The 27,180-nt window shown below is 42.6% G+C and overlaps 1 protein-coding gene and 1 long non-coding RNA gene across 2 annotated transcripts; one reads left to right on the top strand and one right to left on the bottom strand.

Annotated features, from left to right (window-relative positions):
- Nucleotides 1-321: 321 nt before the first annotated feature.
- On the bottom strand, nucleotides 322-3,523 carry LOC136151045 (uncharacterized). The gene is made up of 3 exons (XR_010659998.1): nucleotides 3,387-3,523; nucleotides 2,839-2,993; nucleotides 322-724 (listed from the first exon to the last, which is right to left on the bottom strand). It is a non-coding gene; the product is annotated as an uncharacterized lncRNA (long non-coding RNA).
- Nucleotides 3,524-3,652: 129 nt separating this feature from the next.
- On the top strand, nucleotides 3,653-26,218 carry KLHL31 (kelch like family member 31). Its single transcript, XM_065912896.1, has 3 exons — nucleotides 3,653-3,813; nucleotides 18,709-19,913; nucleotides 21,615-26,218. The coding sequence occupies exons 2-3, from the start codon at nucleotides 18,742-18,744 to the stop codon at nucleotides 22,345-22,347; spliced, it is 1,905 nt and encodes a 634-aa protein (XP_065768968.1). The 5' UTR covers nucleotides 3,653-3,813; nucleotides 18,709-18,741; the 3' UTR covers nucleotides 22,348-26,218.
- The last annotated feature ends 962 nt before the right edge of the window (nucleotides 26,219-27,180 follow it).

The following is a 27,180-nucleotide window of genomic DNA, read 5'->3' on the forward strand; positions in this document are numbered from 1 at the left end:
GTAGGAGCAATTGGTCAGCTGTGTGGAATCATTCTGAAAGGTCAAGCACTGGCAAATGTCCAAAAAAAAACAGTGACCCAGGGTTATTTACAACCTTGGCAAATCACTTGGTAGAGGGCAAACAGGGAAGCTTGGTTAGATACAGTTGAGGGGGAAATGGAAAGCAACAGGAGAGAGGCAGCAGGTGAAGACAGACAACGTGCCTGAGAAATTTGCCTGTGAGGACGTGGAAGGAAATATGGCTTTAACCGCAGGGAAAAACAGACTAAATGGAAAGTCTTGTTTGTTGTTGTTGTTTTTTTAATAGAGAGAGCCCGTGCACCATTCAATGGTGGTGAAAATTAGCTGCAGATACGGAGGGTGGGGTACAGGCCGGGGGGGAGTGAGACAGCAAGGTTCTCAAACAGGTGGTTGTGTCAGTGATCCAAAGCTGGGCTTAGGAGGAGGGCTGTCCCACGTTGCTTATTGTCTGTTTATTTTTGGCTGCACCGGGTCGCCATCGCTGTGCCGGTTTTCTCCACTTGCTCCTCTCTAGTTGTGCTGCTCACTGTGGGGGTTTCTCTCGTTGCGGAGCACAGGGTCTAGGGCGGGTGGGCTTCAGTAGTTTGGGGTTACAGTTGTTGTGGGATACAGGCTTGGTTGCCTCAAGGCATGTGGTATCTTCCTGGACCAGGGATCGAACTTGTGTCTCCTGCATTGGCAGGCAGGTTCTTTACTACTAAGCCTGCAGGGAAGTCCAGGCTGTTACAACTTAACAAGCAAATGTCAGGAACTTTTTCCAGTAGATCTGAAGACATGATACTGAAATACTGGGTTCTGATGAAATGGTTTCTGTTGACTTTTAACAAACCCTTTCCTTTCAGACGTTGAGTAACCAAGCATTCCAAATCCTTGCTATTCAAAGCATGGCTCTTGGAGCGGCATCAGCATTACCTGTGAGCTAGTTAGAAAGGCATAATCTTGGGCCTCACTTCAGACATCCCTTAACCAGAATCAGTGTTTCAAAATGTTCTCAGAATTCCTGTGTCCACTAAAATTTGAGAAACAGCATTCTAAATGACTTCTTATTAAAACTAAGAGTTGAGAACTGACTAAAGGATCAGAGCTGTAGTCTACAGCAGACACATATACGTTAGGGACCATGCATTTTTGTCCAATGGTTCTTTCAGCTATAAAAGCTTTTTTTAAAAGACACACTTGTTTTAGCTACAGAATCCCTATGAATTTCTATAAGAGACAAATAGGATAAGTAAAAAGCAAAATATCACAATACTTTCCAGCTTTGCATTTTACTGTGTTGTCAGTATTACTTTTTAAGGTAACCATTTATTTATTTATGGTAGTGGATTTTTTTTGACCACGTTGTGAGGGAGGTGAGATCTTAGCTTCCTGACCAGGGATTGAACCCATACCAGCTGCAGGGCAAGTGCAGAGTCTTAACCACTGGACCACCACATAAGTCCAGTATTTTTGTTTTTTATAAACTCTAGTTTATTGAGTATCTACTATATGTAGCTTCTTGGTTCTGGGATGGCAGTAATTAACAAGAAAAATTCCCCGCCCTTAGGATTTCCTATCCATCCTTACTCAGCTCAGTTTTGTGGCCTATCATAATACTTCTTGGCATACACCCCCACTCTCTTGCTCCCTAACTTCATTGTACTCATTCAGGCCTGCTATTATAATACTTCTTGGCATGCACCCTCCACTCTCTTGTCCCCTAACCTCATTGTACTCATTCAGTGTTTAATTATTCATTCATTTATTTGCCTAGTCAATTAATAAACAATGATTCATCATCCATTATGTGCCAAGCACTGCTTCAGGCACTTGGGACTCATCAGATAAAGCTCCTTGCTCTCCTGAAGCTTACATTTGAGATGGCTTGTGGTACAGGGTCTGGAGGAGGGGTTGGTGAAGGAGAGATGGGCACCAGCAATGGAAACAAATAGACTGCCCACCTTGCAATGCCCCTTCTCCAGTTAAGTCCTGCTCACTGGTTTCTCTGCAGTTGAAATTGGTTTAAGAAAAGCATACATGCAGACTGACAGGTCTCAGACCCACAGTCACTGCCACTGACCTCAATGGCGCCTTCCACCCTGCCGGGCAATCCCAACCTATGTTCCATCACCAGCACCATCCACTCTATCCCAGTCTTTGCTGATAACTCACCTAATATTTTCTCTCTCTTTCTAAACCTCTAAAGTCTACAAAGGTTAAAGTCCCCAAATGCTCTGGCATTCTTTCCCATGCGAATCTCATCATGAACATCTTTTTGTCATAATAGACTTTAATACATAGGCTCCCATTGCTTTAAAAATAAAGATTAAATGTCCTAATATACACTAGGACTCCTTTTTCAGCCACATACAGGCTCCTTTTTCACCCACCTTCTATGCCTTCCATTTCTAGCATGCAAACCACAGCAGAAGTTGAATCCTGGCACATGTAGTTACTCTGTAAATGTTTTTAAATCAAAGTGTCTTAGATTTCCCATTTCTGCCATTGATTTCTTCCACTTGGGTTCATACCTCTACCTAAAATAATAGTCTATTGAAAGTATTATCTCAGTGTTGTTCCAGTAGAACTGAAATGAACAGTATCGAACCCTCAAAAACAGTGTTGGCTCCAACACCTACCTCTTAGAGGCTCTTGCCATTATATCATCATTATCATAAACGCTGATATAGGGCTCATTTTTTATCACAGCAGGAATAGAGTTGAGTACTTTGGTCTTTTGTTGGAAGTTCTACCCACTGGGTTTAACTTTTGATATCTTAAAACCACAACATTTTAAATTGAGGCCCCTTGCTGCCCAACAGCCCCCAGGACACTTACACCCAGGATTCCCACTTCTCCTGAGCTCTCTCTTGATTCTTCTTTTCTGCAGATGGTCCCAGCACGCCCAGCATCCTTCCAACTCCCTTCTTCAGGATACAGAAGAATTTCTCAGCAAGCCACGGCAGCAAAGCAATGCTGAACGCACGTTCTGACTAATCAAGAATAATTAGAACATTTATATTCCATGATCTGTTTTTCTATTATTGCAGCCTACTATCAGGGTAACTTTTTTAGCATCCATTTCACGCTCCCGGAGCCTATTTAAAGCTTGCGGTCAGTTATAACCCTCTATGTTTCTCCCCCCAGAGGAAGCATTGCCAGAGTATTTCCCCAAGCTCTGTGTGTGCTGGGGTGCCTGTTCATCTCAGGCCTCCCTGGGGACCACCGGAGATTCGGGGCTGGTCGTGAACCTCACCCCGTGGATCTGTGAGATGACTCTAAAGATGACGGTGCCATGTGCGAGCTACCAGAAGTTCCTTGTCTAAAGAACAGTCTATTTATAAGCCCAGTCTTCTCAAAGGACCTGAGCTGACCAGGCTATTTACCTTTCCAGAAGCTCATTTTATCCACGACCTTCCCTTTCACTGACCAAGTCCACACACACTCTAATCTGCTTCGGACAATTAAATAATTAATTAATTGTCTCTCTTCACTCCCAGTTATGGGGGCTTGACTATTTTTTGTTTTTCAATAAATGGGGAGATCAAGAAACCCAAACCCTCTCCACCAACCAGAGGCTCCGCCCCCTGCCCCGGGGTGGCCTGAAATTGAAGCCCCAGAGGGAGCGCAGGCTCATCGCCGCGCCGCGGGGCGGGGAAGGGTCACTCTAAGCGCTGCTGCTGGAGCGGCAGGTGGCTGCTGCTGGCTCCCCACCGGGTCTTTCTCCGCCCTCCCTCCGCAGATTGCTTCTCAAAAGGACTTTGCAGCTGAAACTTCAGCATCACAAGTCGGGGACGCCCCTCACACAAGAGGGTAAGGAGCTGGGGCCCCGGTCTCCAAATCTGGGGGGTGAATGGCAGAGGGTAGAAGTGGGGTGTCTGTGTGTTCGCGGTGGTAGCGATTTTATCGACAAGGGTCTCCCTTCGGTCAGGTCCTCCAGTCCTTAAGCTGTGAGCCAGAAAACATTTTATTGAAATCTAAGGAATATGACAGATGAGGAGGAAGTATACTCATAGAAAGGCATGCTAGGGATGACTTATAAAAGCAAAGTGACTGATCATTTCTAACAATCATTTTAAGCCTCTAATGCCTAATGTAGGTTTTTCTTTTTCTGTGTTAGAGAGGAAGGAGGGGAAAATAAACCTCTGAGGTTTTGTTTATAAAGTTCATCTTCATTTTTATCAGGAATATCAGGAGCATTTAGTATATGATAAATTTAGATAAAATATAATCCGTTGTGTTGAAATCAGTACCAACAAATCAGACAGCTCTTTGAATTTCCGGAAAGTTTAGAGCCTATTGACAACATGTCTCCTGCAAAAAAAAAAGAAAGAAAAAAAAAAGAAAAGCTTTTAATTTAACTTTAAAACAAATTTTTGTTCCAAATGTGCACTTGTGGCAATACTGACGTGTGTTGTATGCTAGAAATCATTTTGGAAGTGGAACAGTAAAATGGAAAACCCCCCTAAAGCTGGACTTCGCTTAAAATGGCAAGAGGCAGAGGCCGGCTGTTTCTATTCCCGGAGCTGCCGGGCGGACACACGCGGTCGCTGGAATGTGCTAGGGCCGGGCGGGTGCAGCTGCCGCCCCTTGGCGAGAAGGCCCTCTGGGATCCCAGCTCGGCCTGGCAGGAGGCTGACGGGGACACTTGGGCACACACGGCTGCCCAGGCCGCACCAGGCAGAGGCCTCCCAGGGGGCAGGGTGGAGGGTGGAAGGAAAGTGAGTGAGGGTTCCAGTCTGCAATCGCTTCTAGGAGTTTCCATCTGAAATCTGTTTCAGGCCACGAGGGACAAGTGTGATCCCGCCACATGGACCTGCCCCTAGTAAAAAAGGGTAGGTAGAATTACGTTAGCATTTCTTGGCAGCCTCATTTTGGTCCAGTGGTTCCGGATCTATTGGATTGGCCAAAAAGATGTTATGGAAAAACCCGAATGAACTTTTTGGTCAACCCAATATTTGGGGTTATGGACTCTTTTCCAAACCCATGAAAGCTCTGGGCCCACTTAGAGAAAAAACACATAAACACAGCTGCAGAATATGTTTTCGTAATAGTCCAGAATTTTTCATGCAATTCCTGGATTCCTGAAAACCCAGAAAAGCGTTGCCTGATATAATTCAGGACAGCCAGGTACCTTGAATTTAGTTTTTAGTATAAGTTTTTAGTTTTTAGTATAAGTTTGTCCCAAATATGGCCTGGGAGATACTTAAATTCTAAAAGATGATTAGTGGTTTTTCTAAATTTCAAATTTATCTAGAAATCTTCTATTTTTCTTTGCTAAAGATGGCAACTCAGACCCAAATGCATGATCCCAGGATGAAGAATCCCCCATCTCTGTTGGTTTACCCATAGTTAATCATGAGCTGATACTACAGGTCTAAAAGGCCATATTGAAGGGAGATCAGGGAGAAGAAGTGATACAGACCAGACTTTGACAATTCTAACATCAAAAGCCAGCTGTTTATTATTAACTCTGTAAAATTTTAGAACTGAAGGGTATATACCGCCTCATTTGACAGATGATTAAACTGAAATCCTAAAAAATTGAGTGTTTTGCCACAGATCATTCAGATGGTTATAGCAACATTAACACCAAAACCCAATTCTCGGTTCTGTGATGACCAGATCATTAGTCTTACAAACCAGATTTCCAACCTCACTTCTCACAACCTTAACATACATACACCAAAGACTAGAAACAAGAAAGAGCTATTTTACTAAAATTTTCAACAAAATCAAGACCAAAAATCTTAGCACAGTGTCCTTACATCGTGTATTCAGGTTTGGATAACAGAAGGTAGCTTTAGGTATAGAGTCTGAACACTTTATAAATAGACAGTTCTCTAGCTAAGTTGATCCATAAGAAATTGGCAATATTTGTCTTTAAGCAAAAGTTGATAACTTCGTATTCAACCTAACACTTAAAAGGAAGTGTTTGATTCTCTGGTCAACAAATTCACGCAAGATCTCCTTGAACCTATTTTTGCCTTTGGCTTACCCAAACTACTAGAGTTTCATAGCTTTGCTACCCCTAATAAGATAAAGAAACTCACAGGCTCTGACTGTCTCTAAACAAATCTGTCTCACATTGCGAAGGGCAGCTTCAGTGTTTGCTGCCAGAAAGAACCATTTCATGTTCTCCATATATACCCTTTGAAATTATAAACTCGAATTCCACCTCATTTAGTCTCTATCTGCTCATGTTGGAAGGAGCTAACTTTTTAACCTATGAAAGATTACAAGCTGCTCTGGATGTAAAAGTAATACAGGGGGTCAGGATTCAATCTGGGTTTGTATCTTTGCTCCACTACATATTATGTACCCAGTGTGTATTTGGATATGTTTTTAAAACTCTCTAAGAATATTAATTTCTTCATTTGTGAAGTGAACATAATATCACCTGCCTTTTTGGAATTTTCATGATGCTTAAATTTATAAAAATAAAATCATGTATTCACCTAGGCACAGAACACAGTAGTCCTCATCGTTTGCTAGTTCTATAAATATTATCAATATTTTAGGTAGAAATAAAGGTAATGGTTTCCATTGAATACAGAGTCTAGATTCATGCTTGATGATTTATATTTAGGAGTTAATAATTCACATACTTAAAATTTTCAAAGACAAAAGATCATAGCAAATTTGACAGCTCATGTAACTGCCCACTCATTGATCACATGTTGAATACATGATCCTGCTGTCATAGAAATGGCAGAAGTGCTGAGAGAAGTGGTGGGGAGTGGGAGGAGAGTGTGGCCTTATGTTGCCTTTTGCCCACTTTCTAATGGGCAGCTCTTCAGGGCACCCGGGAGGTTGCTGTGGGAGACAGTGGATGTAGCAGAAGGGGAAGCAGGCTGTGGGGTTCAATATCAGAGAAGAATTCTCCGGGTTCCCTCCACAGGATGGAAGCATGGCTGGTTGGGAGCCTTCTGCAGCCTTCTGCACGCTGCACCTCTCTTACTCAAAAAGGGAAGGGACAGAAGGGGCCTGGCAGTGCTTCCGATTAGCTGCTCTTCCCATGACACAGCCTCAGCTGCCAGGGCTGGACCTGCTCTGTCCAGGGTGTCCTGCTATGGCAGGGCCACTCACGGTCTCAGGGTGCTGGAAAAGTTCTTCCATCTCAAGGGGACGACTCATTAGAACCCCACAGCAGGGAGGGAGAATCCAGCCCTTCGTGCTTCAGAAAAAAAAAACAGAGACACAGTCTTGCAAGTGTCCCAGCTGCAGGCCGCTCAGCTAGGCTGACCATGCAGACCCCATGCAGACTGACTGTGACCCCTGTCAGAGACCCCCCGCCCCGGGGTGTGGGACCCGGCTACCAAGCTGGGGTTTCCCTGAGCCACTGGCCACAAAGCACTAGCTCATTAAAAAAGAAAAACGCTTTGAAAACAAGTAGAACCCTCATCCAACTTCGAGTTGATATAATAAGAATGGAAGGCTTTCCAAACTGATTACTCAACACCTGGATTATAGTCTGGATCATATAAGGGCGTGTACAGGCAACTAACTCCCTGGCATAACCTCTGCTTCTCCCATGCAGCCGCATTTTGGTATCATCTGTGGCCATCATTTGTGATCATTTACAGTATGACCCAGGGGTGCATAATGAACATTTGTATAATTGTAAAAACTCATACACACACACACATATATTAGCTTCCCTGGTGGGTCAGATGGTAAAGAATCTGCCTGCCAATGCAGTAGACATGGGTTTGATCCCTGGATTGGAAAGATCTCCTGGAGAAGGAAATGGCTACCCACTCCAGTGTTCTTGACTGGAGAATCCCATGGACAGAGGGGTCTGGCAGGCTCCAGTCCATGGGGTCGCAAAGAGTAGACACTACTGAGCAACTAACACTCCTACACACATTAACTGAAAAATACAGTGAGGGTTCCTGTGTAGATTGTTTTGACTACATGTTCACATATGACCTTGGGGCTGAGTAGTACATTGCTGTGAATATTCCTTCTTTTCCTAATCTCTCTCCATAAGCCCACACCATCAGCCGAGCAACCCAGCACCACCACCAGATGAGTGAATGGAAGTGAATTAAACTGTTCCCCTTTTCTTCCATTCATGACCCAGGCTGCCTGCTTATAACTTCTTTCCTTTAAGACTGCCTTTGCTTTTCATTTAAATGTGATGGTAGAAAAATGCTGGGTGTGTTAGTCATGTGGCAATATGAGAGTGTATGGTGTTTGTCCCTAGCGTGTCAGGTCAGAAAGGCCTTGGTGTGAGGGGCCCAGAGGGTCATCGGAGGCTTCCCAGGGTGCCTGCCGAGAACAGAGCCTCTGGGTCTTGCTCCCCCATCAGGAGCGAGCTGGTTGAACCTGCAGCAGGCCCGGAGCCCCCTGCAGCCGCCCTAAACTGAGAAGCGCCGTGGTCAGGGCCCTGTCCCCCTGGGAGACGCCAGAGGAAAAGCACTGCCCAGGGTGTAGGAGGCGGTGACCGTCTCCGCAGACGAGAGGACAACATCAAGACCTGGCCCAGCTCCCAGGGAGTGAGCCTGGGCCCCAGGCTCCTCCGAGGCGTCTGCAGTGCTACTGAAGAAACACAGCCCCGACCGAGCACCCCTGGGCAGGTGCCTGGAGAGCTTTATCTCCGAGGTGCAGACCTAGAAACAGAATGCAATGGCAGCTCTCATAAAGAAAGACTGACCGTATGAGCGTATCTGGGGAAATAGGCTACCAGGAAGTGGTCTTCAGGCTCTGATTTCAAAACTCTTAAACGGTCCCCTGCGTCTAAGAGCTAAAGAAGACTTTACAAAGTGATTTTGAGGACTCTAAAAGCCCTCTCTTATTTGAAAAATATATATGTATTTAAAATATTAACAACATTAAGATTAAATAAATGATGTTAAAATATTATTTAAATAATAATATACCATAATAATACTTAAAAAAAATAAATGTTCCATGGTGGCAACTCTGTTAGAAATTTGTATGTGACTGACAGGAGGACACTAATTTAAAAAAAAACAAAAACCACCAAGAAACCATACATATCTGGGAGAAAGAGTACCTCTTCAGGTCTGCCCACTGATGGATTAGCCTGGATTATCTATCAGACCAGCTGATGTCTCACCCTGTAGGGTCCTGGGGAAATGGGACAAGGGCAGGAGGGTTCAGACAGAGGGTTGAGAGGTCTCCAAGGGAATGCCAAGGACAGCAGGAAGCGGGAAGGCCAGACTACGGAGGAAAGAGAAGGTGGCAACGGGAAGCAAGAGCAGGAAGCCGTGGCAGAAACGTGACGGAGTGCACTAGGGCCTCAGTGTGTCCTCTCCTTCCTGGAGGCCTCTTTATCCTTCCCAGTCGTGTACCAGCTTCTCAAGTTCAAACCCTTCCAGGGGCGCAGCATCCTTTCTGGGTCGGTCTGGTGTTACCTCCCACCTGTCTCCATCACTCCAGCCGTCTTGGTCTGCACATCCCTCTCTGCTTCCACAGGGGCATTTCCTCTGCTTTAAAGCCCTTGTTCCCCCTCCCCTCCACTCACCCCCATACCTAATCCTCTTAAAAACCTTTCAGTACTGGAGCCAGCAAGATTCTTGTTATCAGCAAACTTTCCCACCCTAACTTCACCCCAACAAAACAGTTCTTTTCATCTGAATTCCAAAGTCCAGGGTCATAGATTCAACCTGTTCCATATAATCTGTGTTTTTGTTTGCTTTGGGGTTTCTTGTTTTGTTTTGCTTTTTAATTTTTCTTTTGGCCACACCATGCAGCATATGAGATCTTAGTTCCCCAACCAGGGATGGAAGCAGTGCCCCCTGCAACAGAAGTGGGTAGTCTTAACCAGGGGACCACCAGGGAAGTCACCCACATACTCAGTTCTTTTGTTTACATGATCTGTGTCCCAGGTTTCCTAAACGTCCAGGGTTACCCTTCTTATTCATAGCAATGTAAAAATAACCTGTCCTTCAGCCTATGTCATTGCATGAATTCCAATTCTCTCCCTGGCATCTTCAAAGATCCCTTAGAAATGTCTACTTTTCCAGAAATCTTCTCCTAATCTCCTGATTACTTCTCCATAGTGAGGCTGCTTTCTCTGATGGGCTTCACCTCAAAGTTTAAACAGGTTACTTCCTTTATTCCTCTAAACACAAATAACAGGGGCTGTTGGTTTTAACGACAACAATTCAAATTTTTTGAACATTGACTTTTTGCGAGATACCCTATTAACTGCTGGAGAGATGCTTCCTCACTAAGCTTCCATGGACACCCTACAGGCAAGCACTGTTGTTATCTTTCCCTTAGAGGTAAGTCCGTGCAGACTCCGAGAGGTTCAGTTCAGCTCAGTCGCTGAGTCGTGTCTGACTCTTTGCGACCCCATGGACTGCAGCACGCTAGGCCTCCCTGTCCATCACCAACTCCCCGAGTTTACTCAAACTCATGTCCATTGAGTCAGTGATGCCATCTCACCATCTATCTGTCGTCCCCTTCTCCTCCTGCCTTCAATCTTTCCCAGCATCAGGGTCTTTTCAAATGAGTCAGCTCTTTGCATGAGGTGGCCAAAATATTGGAGTTTCAGCTTCAACATCAGTCTTTCCAATGAACACCCAGGACTGATTTCCTTTAGGATGGACTGGTTGGATCTCCTTGCAGTCCAAGGGACTCTCAAGAGTCTTCTCCAACACCACAGTTCAAAAGCATCAATTCTTCTGCGCTCAGCTTTCTTTATAGTCCAACTCTCACATCCATACATGACCACTGGAAAAACCATAGCCTTGACTAGACAGACCTTTGTTGACAAAGTAATGTCTCTGCTTTTTAATATGCTGTCTAGGTTGGTCATAACTTTCTTTCCAGAGTAAGCATCTGTTAATTTCATGCCTGCAATCACCATATGCAGTGATTTTGGAGCCCCCCAAAATGAAGTCAGCCACTGTTTCCACTGTTTCCCATCTATTTGCCATGAAGTGATGGGACTGGAGGCCATGATCTTAGTTTTCTGAATGTTGAGCTTTAAGCCAACGTTTTCACTCTCCTCTTTCACTTTCGTCAAGAGGCTCTTCAGTTCTTCTTCACTTTCTGCCAGTGGTGTCATCTGCATATCTGAGGTTATTGATATTTCTCCCGGTAATCTTGATTCCAGCTTGTGCTTCATCCAGCCCAGCGTTTCTCATGTTGTACTCTGAATAGAAGTTAAATAAGCAGGGTGACAATATACAGCCTTGATGTACTCCTTTTCCTATTTGGAACCAGTCTTGTTGTTCCATGTCCAGTTCTAACTGTTGCTTCCTGACCTGCATACAGGTTTCTCAAGAGGCAGGTCAGGTGGTCTGGTATTCCCATCTCTTTCAGAATTTTCCACAGTTTATTGTGATCCACACAGTCAAAGGCTTTGGCATAGTCAATAAAGCAGAAATAGATGTTTTTTCTGGAACTCTCTTGCTTTTTTGATGATCCAGCATGTTGGCAATTTGATCTCTGGTTCCTCTGCCTTTTCTAAAACCAGCTTGAACATCTGGCATCTGGAAGTTCACGGTTCACGAATGGCTGAAGCCTGGCTTGGAGAATTTTGAGCATTACTTTACTAGCATGTGAGTTGAGTGCAATTGTGTGGTAGTTTGAGCATTCTTTGGCATCTCCTTTATTGAGCCCATCCTTGCATGAAATGTTCCCTTGGTATCTCTAGTTTTCTTGAAGAGATTTCTAGTCTTTCCCATTCTGTTGTTTTCCTCTATTTCTTTGCATTGATGGCTGAGGAAAGCTTTCTTATCTCTCCTTGCTATTCTTTGGAACTCTGCATTCAAATGGGTATAACTTACCTTTTCTCCTTTGCTTTTCGCTTCTCTTCTTTTCACAGCTATTTGTAAGGCCTCATCAGACAGCTATTTTGCTTTTTCGCATTTCTTTTTCTTGAGGATGGTCTTTATCCCTGCCTCCTGTATAATGTCACGAACCTCCATCCATAGTTCATCAGGCACTCTATCAGATCTAGTCCCTTGAATCCATTTCTCACTTCCACTGTATAATCATAAGGGATTTGATTTAGGTCATACATGAATGGTCTAGTGGTTTTCCCCACTTTCTTCAATTTAAGTCTGAATTTTGCAATAAGGAGTTCATGATCTGAGCCACAGTCAGCTCCCGGTCTTGTTTTTGCTGACTGTATAGAGCTTCTCCATCTTTGGCTGCAAAGAATATAATCAATCTGATTTCAGTGTTGATCATCTGGTGATGTCCATGTGTAGAGTCTTCTGTTGTGTTGTTGGAAGAGGGTGTTTGCTATGACCAGTGCGTTCTCTTGGCAAAACTCTATAAGCCTTTGCCCTGCTTCATTCATTCTGTACTCCGTTCTGAGAAGTTAGTAATCTATGAAAAGTCACACTTCAGGTAAGTAGGCAAGCTGGTATTTACATCATATTTTCATTATCATTCAGTTTGAAATAAGATCCAATTTCCCTTGCGATTTCTTCTTTGACTCATGGATTATTTAGAAGTGTATTATTTGATTTCCCTGATGTCCTCCAAAACAAAGACTGATGCGTCGTTATAAGCCCTACATCTATATGAGTGAACAACTGCCCGTAGGGATTTCTCCAGGAAAAGCAGACAGGGCTTCTTCCAAAAACACATGTGTGCTCCTAGTGGTAGAAACTGCTGTTTGCTATTTTTTTAGGTACTCTGCTGCGCTTCCCTACTCTCTTGCCATCATTTCTTGTCCTTGCTTGTCTATTTGCCATGAATTGCATATTGTATTGCTCCCTCACCCCTAGCACAGTGCCGCCCACACACTGATAACTGCTTGCTGAACAAGATTTTTTAAATTTTCCCCAGAAAAATCCAATAAAGGGTCACTCACCACATAAGTCAAATGCATTTGAAGACTTAAATGATGGTGGGTTGAAAATCTACTTCACAGGTAAGGATGCATGTGGCTTTGCTCACAAGGAAGAAAGAGGAAGGACAAACATGTTCCAGTCTTGCAAGCAAATGTAAATGTGAACATGACAAGTAGAGCTTAATGAGGAAGACAAAAGGCCCGGCAAAGAGACAGACATTCTGTTTCTTCCCTACTTGCTTCTCTCCTTCCACATGGAAAAGAACAAGAACAAACACAATAGAAAGGTTATAGAATTCTTAAAACATCTATTCCAGTAGTAATTAAGTTGAAAATATTCAAGGGGAAGTCAAAGCTAAGTGTCACCCCTCAGTGAGACTTAAAATACACACACCACCCTTCAAAAATGGTAAAATAGCTAAACACCTAAATGCCCATCAATAAGAGAATAATTGAACAAGTTTTATATATCCTTGTTGTGGGAGTCTCTGCAGCTGTTAGGGAGAATAAGATAAATGTATGTGTGTGCTGATATGGAAAGATGTACATGAGTACATCCAAGTGAAGAAAGCAAATTGCTGAATAATATAGCACAAACTTGTTTTGGGCTTCCCCCGGTGGTACTGGTGATAAAGAACCCACCTGCCAATGCAGGAGACGTAAGAGACTCGGGTTTGATTCCTGGGTCAGGGAGATCCCCTAATGAGGGCATGGCCACCCACCCAGTGTTCTTGCCTGGAGAATCTCATGGACAGAGGAGCCTGGCGGGCTATAGTTCACACAGTTGCACAGAGTTGAGATAAGTTGTCTCACAGTGATATGCTAGAGCTTATAAGAACCAATTTATATTTTCAGGAATTTAGCAAACTGGTTGTTGACAATGTAAAACCAACCACAAGTGTGTTTATATCAAGGAAATTGTTGTTGCTTAGTCACTCCGTTGTATTCAACTTTTGCAACCCCATGGACTGTATCCTGCCAGGCTCCTCTGTCCCTGAAATTCCCAGGCAAGAACACTGGAGTAGGTTGCCATTTCCTCCTCCAGAGGATCTTCCCGACTCAGGGGTCAAGCCTACATCTCCTGCATCTCCTGCATTGGTATGTGGATTCTTTGCCACTGAGTCACACAGAAGCCCTGAAAGATCTATAGATATCTATAATGCATAAGCACATACAATCTGGAATGATATACAACAAACTGTTAACTGTTGAACTACACATGCTGATTTTATTATTTTTGGTGGGAAACATGACTTTTTCTTTTTAAATTAATTCTATCGGAGTATAGTTGCTTCACAATGTTGGGTTTCTACTGTACAGCAAAGTGAGTCAGGCATACACGGACATCCAACCCTTTTAGACTTCCTTCCCATTCAGTCTGCACGGCGCTTTAAGTAGAGTTCCCTGGGCAGAACAGTATGCTCTCAATTGTTATCTGTTATCTATCTTACACACAGGATCAGTGGCATATATGAGTCAATCCCAATCTCCCAATCCCTCCCCACCACCCCTTTTCCCCTTGGTGGCCATGTGTCTCTATCTCTGCTTTGCAAATAAGATCACCTATACCATTTTTCTAGATTCCACATAAACGCATTAATATACAATATTTTTCTCTTTCTGACTTCACTCTGTATAATACTCTCTAGGTCCATCCACATGACTTTGTTATTTTAAAAATGAAAAAGAAAACGGATGGACCTACAGAGTATCATAAAGTAAGAAAAAGACTAATATCATGATATCGCTTATACGTGAAACCTAAAAAAATGCAAATGCACTAATTTATAAAACAGAAATAGACCCACAGACAGAAAACAAACTACCCTTACCAAAAGGAGAAATGGTGGGGCAGGGAAGGGATAAATCAGGAGTTTGGGAGTAACACACACACACTGCTGTATGCAAAACAGATAACCGACGAGGACCCACTGCATAGCACAGGGCACTATACGCAGCATTTTTGTAATAACCTTTAAGGGGAAAGAACTGGAAAAAGAGTATACACATTCTGAACCCCTGTGCTGTATACCTGAAGCTAATATGACATTGTAAATTAATTATACTTCAGTAAAAAATAAAAAATTTTAAACGCCATTAATTTCACAAGAAAGTGAATGCTACCATGGCTATAGATAAAATCCATCTAAAAAGCCAGGTTTAGCATGTTCTGATGACTGTGCCCAATATTTTGAGAAGGGCTAAAATAATTTAATCTGTGATACTTTAAGAGCTCCTCCAGCCCAGAGTTTCTCATGATGTACTCTGACTAGAAGTTAAATAAGCAGGGTGACAATATACAGCCTTGATGGACTCCTTTTCCTATTTGGAACCAGTCTGTTGTTCCATGTCCAGTTCTAACTGCTTCCTGACCTGCATACAGGTTTCTCAAGAGGCAGGTCAGGTGGTCTGGTATTCCCATCTCTTTCAGAATTTTCCACAGTTTATTGTGATCCACACAGTCAAAGGCTTTGGCATAGTCAATAAAGCAGAAATAGATGTTTTTCTGGAACTCTCTTGCTTTTTCGATGATCCACTGGATGTTGGCAATTTGATCTCTGGTTCCTCTGCCTTTTCTAAAACCAGCTTGAACATCTGGAAGTTCACTGTTCACATATTGCTGAAGCCTGGTTTGGAGATTTTTAAGCATCACTTTACTAGTGTGTGTGTGAGATGAGTGCAATTGTGCAGTAGTTTGAGCATTCTTTGGCATTGCCTTCCTTTGGGATTGGAATGAAAACTGACCTTTTCCAGTCCTGTGGCCACTGCTGAGTTTCCCAAATTTGCTGACATATTGAGTGCAGCACTTTCACAGCATCATGTTTTAGGATTTGAAATAGCTTAACTGGAATTCCATCACCTCCACTAGCTTTGTTCGTAGTGATGCTTCCTAAGGCCCACTTGACTTCACATTCTAGGATGTCTGGCTCTAGATGAGTGATCACACCATCATGATTATCTGGATCATGGAGATCTTTTTTGTATAGTTCTTCTGTGTATTCTTGCCACCTCTTCTTAATATCTTCTGTTTCTGTTAGGTCCCTACCGTTTCTGTCCTTTATTGAGCCCATCTTTGCATAAAATGTTCCCTTGGTAGCACAAATTGGAATCAAGATTGCTGGGAGAAATATCAATAACCTCAGATATGCAGATGACACCACCCTTATGGCAGAAAGTGAAGAAAAACTAAAGAGCTTCTTGATGAAAATAGGAGAGTGAAAAAGTTGGCTTAAATCTCAACATTCAGAAAACTAAGATCATGGCCTCCGGTCCCATTGCTTCATGGCAAATAGATGGGTAAACAGTGGAAACAGTGAGAGACTTTATTTTGGGGGGCTCCAAAATCACTGCAGATGGTGATTGCAGCCATGAAATTAAAAGACGCTTACTCCTTGAAAGGAAAGTTATGACCAACCTAGACAGCATATTAAAAAGCAGAGACATTACTTTGTCAACAAAGGTCTGTCTAGTCAAGGCTATGATTTTTTCAGTGGTCATATATGGATGTGAGAGTTGGACTATAAAGAAAGCTGAGCACAGAAGAATTGATGCTTTTGAACTGTGGTGTTGGAGAAGACTCTTGAGAGTCCCTTGGACTGCAAGGAGATTCAACCAGTCCATCCTAAAGGAAATCAGTCCTGGGTGTTCATTGGAAGGACTTATGTTGAAGCTGAAACTCCAATATTTTGGCCACCTGATGTGAAGAGCTGACTCATTTGAAAAGACCCCGATGTTGGGAAAGATTGAGGGCAGGAGGAGAAGGAGCGACAGAGGATGAGATGGTTGGATAGCATCACTGACTCAATGGACATGAGTTTGGGTAAACTCTGGGAGTTGGTGATGGACAGGGAGGCCTGGTGTGCTGTGGTTCATGGGGTCACAAAGAGTCAGAACGACTGAGAGACTGAACTGAACTGAACTTTAAGATCTATGTATTTATTTGGTAAACTTAATATATTTTGGGCTCCCCTGGTGGCTCAGAGGGTAAAGCGTCTACATGGAATGCAGGAGACCTGGGTTCGATCCCTGGGTCAGGAAGATCCCCTGGAGAAGAAAATGGCAACCCACTGCAGTATTCCTGCCTGGAGAACCCCACAGATGGAGGAGCCTGGGAGGCTACAGACCATGGGGTCGCCAAAAGTCAGACATGACTGAGCGACTTCACTTTCACTTTTCTAATATATTTCAAGTCTACATTTAATATTAGAGCTGTTAACAGCTCTAAATATACAGCTAAACCTACACTCCCTATAGATTTAGAAGCTGGTTCAAATATTTATGATGTTGATAATATGAAATGGTTACTGTCCTTCATGTCAGCATCCATATAAATATATTTCTAAGAGGCGCATTAGTAGACTTAGAACTTTAGTGTCAAAGCATAAATTTTTTTTTTTGTTTTTGATAGGCTGCTAAATTATTATTCAAAAGTCTGTATCAATTATCTTCCCTCAACAATGTATGGAGTATACCACACCAACATCTGATATTATGCGTATTTTAAGATATTTTAACCATTTGATAAGCAAAATTTGACCACAAAAAATAAAAAGCTCTCTGGATTTCAGTTGATAGTTCCCTGATTACTGTTAGTTTAGCTTTTTAAAAAAATATTAACTCTGTGTTTTATTTTCTGTGAACAACCTAGTTACCTGGTCATAGTCTTCATCCATTTTCTAGTTGGGTTACCTTTTACTTCTTTTGTTGTTGTTGTTTATATAACATTTTTATTGATGTTCCTTAGCAACCACTTTCTATTACAAAGATTCCTTTGTTAACCTTTTACTTCTTAATTGTAGGAGGTCTTTAAATACCATGTTAGGGGATTCCCTGATGGTCCAATGGTTAGGACTAGGTGCTGGGGATGAGGTTCAATCTCTGATCAGAGAACTAAGATCCTACAAGCTGTGAGGTGTGGCCAAAAAGTAAAAATAAATAAAAATAGATACATGTTAACTTTACTTTGACCTTTCATCTGTCAAAAATGTTACAAATATTTGTTTTCACAGTCTGTTGCTTGTCTTTTAAACATTGGTGTTGTTTTATAGATGTAAGTTTTCACTTTTTAACATTCAAAGAGTTCAGTCTTTCCCTGTATGCTTCTGAATTTTATGTTATGCTTAAGTATCTTTTTGATGCTAAGATTTTTTTAAACTATTTTGTTCTAGTTCTTGTAAGTTTGTGTGTATATATGCATCATTTAGATATTTAATTCATCTGGAAATTATTTTAGTGACTATGCAGAGTAGGAAGCTCTTGAACATCATTACAAGTCCTTATCCATTGATTATAAGCCACGTGTATTCTAATATATATTCTACATTTAACATGAATTCCTGAGTTTTAGGTTTATAGTATTTCACTGAGAAAAACTTCAGAATAGTTCTAATTTGGGCTTCCTTGGTGGCCCCCTGGGTTGGGAAGATCCCCTGGAGGAGGACATGGCAACCCACTCCAGTATTCTTGCCTGGAGAATCCCCATGGACAGAGGAGCCTGGCGGGCTACAGTCCGTGGGGTTGCAAAGAGTCAGACATGACTGAGCGACTAAGCATAGTTATAATTTACTTCTTCCTGAGTGCAAACTGAGTGCTTGAAATGATGTTTAACTTATTCCATAATTATTGTACAGCTAGATCAGAGAATATTTGGTCATTTCTCCTGTATAAAATTTGTCCATATAGCTACTGAGAGGTTTCATTTGATAACAAATCTTTCTAGCATTGTCTGCAATGATTGGTGCTTAAGTCAACTGTCAATAAGATGTTGATCTAGCCCAATGTCTTTAAATCTTTTTTTGAGACTTAATCTACATTGTGCCTTTTAAAAACTACTATCTTATAAAAAAAGAGAGAGAAAAGTTTCTCAGGATAGTATTTCAAAGTCCAAAGCACAATTAAAACCGTGTCTTTTCTTTTCTTTTCAGCAAGTTCTTGCCTGTGACAGTGTGTTTGCCAACATGGCCCCCAAAAAGAAGACCGTCAGAAAGAACAAAGCTGACGTCAATGAGATGACCATCATTGTGGAAGACAGTCCCCTCAACAAGCTCAACGCTCTGAATGGGCTCCTGGAAGGAGGCAATGGCCTTAGCTGCATTTCTTCTGAACTGACAGATGCTTCTTATGGCCCCAACCTCTTGGAAGGTTTGAGTAAAATGAGGCAGGAGGGCTTCCTTTGTGACTTAGTCATTGGCACCAAAACCAAATCCTTTGACGTTCACAAGTCAGTGATGGCTTCATGCAGTGAGTACTTTTACAACATCCTGAAAAAAGACCCCTCAACCCAAAGGGTGGATCTCAATGACATCGCACCGCTGGGCCTGGCCACGGTCATTGCATATGCCTACACCGGAAAGCTCACTCTCTCCCTGTATACCATAGGAAGCATCATTTCTGCTGCTGTTTATCTTCAGATCCACACCCTTGTCAAGATGTGCAGTGATTTTCTTATACAAGAGATGAACGTTGAGAATTGCATGTACATTGCTAACATTGCCGAAACATACTCCCTGAGAAACGCAAAGGCAGCCGCCCAGAAATTTATCCGGGATAACTTCCTTGAATTTGCAGAAACAGATCATTTTATGAAACTTACCTTTGAGCAAATTAATGAACTTCTTATAGATGATGATTTACAGTTGCCTTCTGAAATAGTAGCATTCCAGATTGCAATGAAATGGTTAGAATTTGACCAAAAGAGAGTGAAATATGCTGCCGATCTCTTGAGCAATATTCGCTTTGGTACCATCTCTGCACAAGATCTGGTCAATTATGTTCAGTCAGTACCGAGAATGATGCAAGATGCTGACTGTCACAAGCTTCTTGTAGATGCTATGAACTACCACCTCCTTCCCTATCATCAGAACACGTTACAGTCTAGACGCACAAGAATCCGAGGGGGGTGCCGTGTGCTTGTCACTGTGGGGGGCCGCCCAGGCCTTACAGAGAAGTCCCTTAGTAGAGACGTCTTGTATAGAGACCCTGAAATCGGATGGAGCAAGCTTACAGAGATGCCAGCCAAGAGTTTTAATCAGTGTGTGGCTGTGATGGATGGATTTCTTTACGTGGCTGGTGGGGAAGACCAGAATGATGCAAGAAATCAAGCCAAGCATGCAGTCAGCAATTTCTGCAGGTACTGATTCTTTTATTAGAAATAGAAATGGTTCAATATCATGAGAGAACTGCCCTGACATGGAAGGAAGCTAATCATGTCTATTAGCTTAGGTCACTGGCTCAGTAAATCAATAATAATGCCACAATACACATATATAAATTTTCACATTTTATAGAATGCACTCATGTATATTCTGCACTAAAAATTTCTGAATATGCCAGTGAAGCAAGCCAGGAAGAGTGTGATGATTCTGATTTTATATGTGAGAAATCTGACACTCAGAGAAGTGATACTGCTAGTAAGTGGAATTCACATGTTCTCATTTCTGATTAGAGTGCTCCTCATGATACCCTGCCTTTTTGAAAAAAACTGGATGCAAAGTAAGAAAGATTAAAAGGATGCAAAATTTCTTTTAAGTGGATTGTTACTGATGACTGTCAGATTCATAACTGGCTTGTTACTGATGACTGTCAGATTCATAACTGGCAACTAGGTTGAGATTATTAAAAATGTGACAGCTAATTAATTTTAATTAATTTAAAACATTTCTTTAAAGACTAAATACTATCAGCATCTTTGATGCATGTAGAGAGCAAAAGCATAATGAATCCTGCAGAAAGTGAAATTTACATGCATGTTATTTTTGTATATTTATAATAAAAAATGAAACCCACATACACATGAAATGTTCAGAAAGCAGTGCTTCTATTGTGGTAGTGGTTCAAAGCCAAACATAACTAATGAACAGGAGTTGAAACTTCATCTAGTAAATCAAAAAAATATTCTTTACAATATATGCACGTGTCATTTAAATTAAACAATTAATGATTTTTAGCCTTGATAGCCATGGTTAAGTCTTGACTTGAAGGTGAAATGAGACAAACATGAATGAACAACAGAGTCAGTTCTATGTTTACAATACTTGGAACTATGGAAATAGGAAAGTATTAGTCTCCTATGGTTGCTTCTTTTCCTCCAGCTGATAACTCGACCTTTTGCGGTATTGACTTCAATGCTGATGGTATAATAATTGTAACGTTGAACACCGAAAAAAGTGTATACCTATGCTAAAAATATCTGACGTATTATTAATAATAAGCGCTAGAAATTAGAGAAGCATCCAAAGTTTAGCTTTGTTGATGCGCTGAGACATGAGTTCTACTGTTATCATTCTAAACAGACGATAGTGACTAGCTTTTCGGTGCCAGTGGCCAGAAAAGGTGTGTGAACAAGAAGGGATTTGTGAGAAAAAGAGAAACAAACCCAGTTAGTCAACCCCTCTCTTGATTAAGCTGCGAGGATGAGCTTCCGGGGGGGCTGGTGTCTGAGGATATGTGGAATTGGCTTTCCTGCGGCCACGTCTCCTTTTCCCTTCTCTGATTTCACACATTCCGGCCCCACCCTCCTCCACGCCGGCATCCCCGAAGTCCTGCCGGAGGATGGATATTTGAATACAGAGGAAAGGGGGACGGAGGTCATCTCAGCGGGGCGGTTGCGGCCGGTTTTACACGCGGGAGTCACCCTCGCCGGCCCTGCCTTTCCCGAGGGCCCCACTCTGTTACTGGATCAGAGAGGCTCAGCAGCCTCCATCCCGGCAGGGGGCTGCTCTGGGTCCCCGGGCTCCTGGCACGGACGGGCTGGTGGTCTCCCCCTCACCTACCCCCTCCCCGCCCCCGGGTACCTCCCGCCAGCCTGTCACGCTTGCTCTGCCACTTCCAGGTACGACCCCCGCTTCAACACGTGGCTCCACCTGGCCAGCATGACCCAGCGGCGCACGCACTTCAGCCTGAGCGTGTTCAACGGGCTCCTGTACGCAGCGGGCGGCCGCAACGCCGAGGGCAGCCTGGCCTCGCTCGAGTGCTACGTGCCCTCGGCCAACCAGTGGCTGCCCAAGGCGCCCCTGGAGGTGGCGCGCTGCTGCCACGCCAGCGCGGTGGCCGAGGGCCGCGTGCTGGTGACGGGCGGCTACATCGGCGGCGCCTATTCGCGCTCCGTGTGCGCCTACGACCCGGCGCGCGACGCGTGGCAGGAGCGGCCGGCGCTGGGCACGCCGCGCGGCTGGCACTGCGCGGTGGCGCTGGGCGAGCGCGTGTTCGTGATGGGCGGCAGCCAGCTGGGGCCGCGCGGCGAGCGCGTGGACGTGCTGACCGTGGAGAGCTTCTGCCCGGCCTCGGGCCAGTGGAGCTACGCGGCGCCGCTGCCGGTGGGCGTGAGCACGGCGGGCGCCTCGGTGCTGCACGGCCGCGCCTACCTGCTGGGCGGCTGGAACGAGGGCGAGAGGAAGTACAAGAAGTGCATCCAGTGCTTCAACCCCGAGCTCAACGAGTGGACGGAGGACGACGAGCTGCCCGAGGCCACCGTGGGCGTGTCGTGCTGCGCGCTGGCCATGCCCAACCCCGTGACCCGCGAGTCGCGCGCCAGCTCCGTGTCCTCGGCGCCGGTCAGCATCTGAGCCCCGGGCGCCGCGGGGAAAGCGAGAGGCCGGCGCGGCGACGCGTGAGCTGGGGGAGAGGGAAGGAAAATATCTAGCATTTACTACGGGGCAGTCTTTTCAGATCCATCGAGGCACCCGTCTTGGGGGTTTGCAGTTGCTGGTGGGGCATCATCCATCTCTCTGTCGATTTTATTTATTTTTTTAATCTAAAGACAGAGCCAGAGCCAAGAGAGTCAAGAAACCGTTGATTTCAGCGGCCACTGGGTGGCAGGCAGGACTCGCGGTGCGCACTTCATCGCTGCATCCTTTTTAAACTAGAGCGGTTACACTCACCTTGGAGATGGTGCTTCCGCCTTTTAGTAACACATGAAGCTTATGTGAGTAAGAGATCTCTCCTACAGAAGTTGATTGTCCTCTTATTTTTTCTTTAGGAAATTAAAAATATTCTTTATAGACTTTATTTTAAAATGGAAATCTATCTGGATTCATAAGGACTCAAGATTTATTTCTATGTTTCAATGCAATTTCTTTTCCTATGCGTGCCTGAGTAAAAGATTTCGAAAGGCATCTCAGGAGGAAAATAATAAAGCTTAAGATGAAAGTCCGACTGGAAGGTAACAGGGACTCCATCCGGGGCTGCCAGGTTGATGCCTTTGGCTTAAGGTTGATTCCCTCCTCCATGCCTCAGGCCCTCCAGAGTATTTCCTACCACAAAATCCTACTCTCAGAGAAGAAACTGACATGAGTCATTTCATTTCTAGTGTGAATTTAAATCATTTTTCTGTTTCTCCTGGAAGTATTTGCACTTTACTTTGCTTCCCTGTTAAAGGGATTGCAAATACTAATGTTACTGATATAACTGCTAATCTAAAAACTACCCCAAGATGGTTAAAGGCAACCTTGACCTTCATGTAGGACCCCCAGAAGAACATCAAATAAAAGTCTGTCCTTAAGGATCATTAACTTAAAGTATACACAGCCCAAAGGTTATGGAGCCAGTAACAATAATTTGATTTCTTCTACTCTTAGATGAGTGAGAATGAAGGAAATGTTTAGAATTTCTGGATTTGGCAGAAGTGGGATGAATGGATTTTCCTGTTGGTAAATCCTATTGTTTGCCATTTCATATCAATCCTGATTTCTTAATTAAAAATCTAACACATTCATTTCCCATTGAAATGTTAAAATAATATATGCCCATTTGATTACATATTTTTAAAATTTCATCTGTTGCAAATTAGCTTTACAAATGAAACTATATCCACTGCATATCCCTTTTTTATTTTATTATGTTTGCCAAGTTTGGGAGCAAAGGAATGATGGTAGTAAATGATATATATTTTCCTTTTTTATAATTTATCCTTTTATTCTTTGATAGTTCATTTGTTTTGGAGAGGAAGGGCCTATCAATTATGGGTTACGTGCAAATGGATTTTGAAAAAAATAAAAGTATTTAAATGGTGAAACATGAGTATCTATGACAGTATAACTGGGTTTCCATGAACCCCCTCCTCTCCCACCTTGTGTAGATAGGTTATGGCTAGAGTTACAATATTTATATTTAAAATATTTTATTCGAACTGTGAAAAGTGGTTCATGAAGTACATTTTGTGGAACAATTTTATATCACTGCCCCTGATAGAAAGTTCAGTCTCTGCGTGTTTAATGGTAACACTTGGGTAAAGGCTAAAACACTGTAGGTTGAGAATAAGACATTATTAATATAAAAACATTGGGCTGTTTCCTCTCCCCATGCAGGGCAATACAGAACAGACCTGCTCCTTGGTTCTTCACTGTCCCAGGCTGAAAAATAAAGCTGTGTGAGAAGCCAGTGTATGGAGTCGGTTGTATCACTGAGCTCTTAAGTCACAACATGCAACGTATAGATAGACTTTTTTCCTTGCAGCACTACTGGTAAAATTAACTTTTAATTTGTAATAAATTATTTTGGCCACAACTTCCAAAGCCAACATGAGGGTGACTGTAATATTGTTTAGTTTGCTATGATATATTCTTATACAATTGAGAAACCTATAGCACATTGTTAATTTTGAGAGAGAAAAGTGACGTATTGTGGGTTACAGGCCATAAGTGGGCAATAAGTAGACATAATTTCTTGAGGCTCACCAAGAGATGTGTCTCCCACTGAGATCTTAGAAACATTTGAAGTGGGGAACCTAAGATTTGAATGAAATACAATCAATCAATTATAATATTTTATCATGGAAGAATGAGAAAAGATGCTGAAAGTAGAAGATTTTTCATCCATCAGAGCTTGATAAAATATGCAAAAATTCGGTAGTGATTTTCTGGAATTCAGCGTGTGTTAGAATGGACAGATCGTTTGAGATGGCCATTTAATGTATTTTCTACATTGGTTGCCTGAAGACTCAGAGCATACAAATATCCTCACTAACCAGATTCCTGGGTATACTGCTGTTGTTTCATCTGCCTCAACAGTTAGGTCAATAAGCAAAAAACTGATAGAAATTTGGAATTCCAGAATTTCTGACATAACAAATTAGTAGGGAGCATGGAACATAAGGGTTGGTGAAAGTTTTACATCTTGAAACATCCTGCATGGACAATTGAAAGACATGGAAGTATATAGCATCAAAATGATGCCTGTCACCATCCACATGTAAGGGAAACACACTCTTTAACCCAACTACTGAAGCAGGTATTCCTAGAAAACTTGACGACGTCTCCATGTTTTCCAACTGGAAAATTACTTCATTTTCATTATGTTTTAAACTTATAATTAATCACACTTCCAGGCCTTAGGATCCAACCCTGTTCCTCTTTTTATTTTTCTGAAAGCCAAGGACGTGTTATTTTTGTAATACCAGAGTTCTCTGATGAAATAAAAGCATTAGTTCAATGTATCAGAGAAATAGCAGGCCACCCAGCAGCTGAAATAATAAAATTCAAACTCTCTTTTTTGGAATGGGCCAGAGATCTGATGTGAAGGTTTCCAGGATACCAGACTGTAGTCTGTCCATTTTTAGTTAGACTTTTGGTGCCAGATTGTTATCCCTGATGTGCTAGTTGCTTTCAGCGGCGTTGGATGGGTTTTATTTTTGCTTCCTATGTTGTAAGAATGGTTATGAATAGGAGGTCAGTGATGGTGCAGATGACTATAATTCTAAACCAGGCAGTGGAGTGTTATGAGTGAGGAGGTATAATTGAGGTAAGAAGGATGTGAGGATGTACTGACTGGCTCTATGATTTAAGGCAGAGCAGCATTATAGTAAGTGTATTTTACAAATGTGCGTGTAGTTAGAGGTTTGCCTGGAAATATGTAAGTGTTAAGAGGTCCATCTTTTGCTGGTTACCCTGGCCAAATATCTTCCAAATTCATCCAAGTTATTAGATAAAAGAAACTAATATCACTTCATTTAAATATTTTTTTTCCAGAGTTACAAAGAAATGAGTTTATGCCATCTACTCTGAATGAGTCTTCTCTGAATAAACTAGAATTCCCAGCCCAGCCACTGATGGGTATATTCTCCAGCACAAAAATAATTCAAAGGAATTATTTTTCAATACGTATTTTCATATTTTAAACATTGCAGACTAGTTTCCTAAACACTCCTCCATGGTAATTTTGAGAACTAAAGATTCTAAAACATTAACAATTTACCCTTCAGCACATTGAGAGGGCCAAGATCATTTAAATGCCCCTCTCAGGGAACCAGAAATAAAATACTTGTCTTGAATACTCCTTAAAAGTCTTTGTGTTTATTCAGCAAATTTTGGCCAAAAATTTCTTTGTTTGCTTAAAACATTCTTGTACTGTATAAGGAACAACAAACTAAAAGGTATATCCTGTTTATAATCTCCTCACCATCAATAAAGCTGCATTCAACAAGCGCTTTGTCAGTGATGAGATGTGGGCAGCTTTGAAGTGTTCTTTCTGTGATAGTTGGGTGCTGGTTTCTTTTTTCTTCTTTATTTTGTTTTCACGATGACTCACCTCAACGAAACACAACAAAAAAGGAAGCAACAAATCATTTAAAAATTTGTTCCAATAACCTGAAGACTAGTGAAAAATAAAAAGGGATAAAGCATTGCTAATGCTTTGCTTTGTAACTCAGACAGAAGCCCAGATTTGTCTGTCAGTCCTGACCATGCGTAAGTCATAGATTAAGTGTGGTTTCTCATCTTGATTCCCCCCCTGACCACAGCCAACCCGGAACAGACTCAGATTCATCATCATTTGCAACGAAATCACCGCTTAGGAAATGAAATCGTGTTGCTGCCGAGACCAGCCTCACAGCCTTTCCCTTCCACCTCACCATCCAAATGAACAAATGACACGTTACCAACACGAGTTGTTCAACCTTTGATCTGAGTTAGCAGTAAAGTTTTTTTTGTTTTACACGTGGACCATTTAAAGTCCTTCTTGATTTTTTTTTTTTTTTTTTACAATATTGCTTCTGGTTTTTGTTTTGGTTTTTGGCTCCGGCATTGGGATCTCAGCTCCCAACCAAGGATGGAATCCATACACCTATGCTGGAAGGCAAAGTCTTAACCATTGGACCACCAGGGAAGTCCTAGTAGTAAAATATTAAAACTCAGTTGAGGCCATCTCAGTCATTTCTAGAAAATTCTAAATGACAGAAATAACTTTTTCTTAAGCTTCCCCAAGTCTCATGACCAGGTCCAGAGACTAGTGGTGGTGGTTTAGTCGCTAAGTCATGTCAGACTCTTGCAGCCCCATGGACTGTAGCCCACCAGCCTCCTCTGTCCCTGGAATTTCCCAGGCAAGGATACTGGAGTGGGTTGCCATGCCCTCCAGGGCATCTTCCCAACCCAGGGGTGGAACCTTTGTCTCCCACATTGCAGGTG

Source organism: Muntiacus reevesi, chromosome 20 (genome assembly GCF_963930625.1).
Source record: "Muntiacus reevesi chromosome 20, mMunRee1.1, whole genome shotgun sequence".
Classification (NCBI taxonomy): Eukaryota; Metazoa; Chordata; class Mammalia; order Artiodactyla; family Cervidae; genus Muntiacus; species Muntiacus reevesi.

Coding starts and splice junctions, on each gene's coding strand:
- KLHL31 (XM_065912896.1), top strand. CDS start 18,742: ATGGCCCCCAAAAAGAAGACCGTCAGAAAGAACAAAGCTGACGTCAAT. Junction 19,914..21,614: donor GCAGTCAGCAATTTCTGCAG/GTACTGATTCTT, acceptor TGCCACTTCCAG/GTACGACCCCCGCTTCAACA.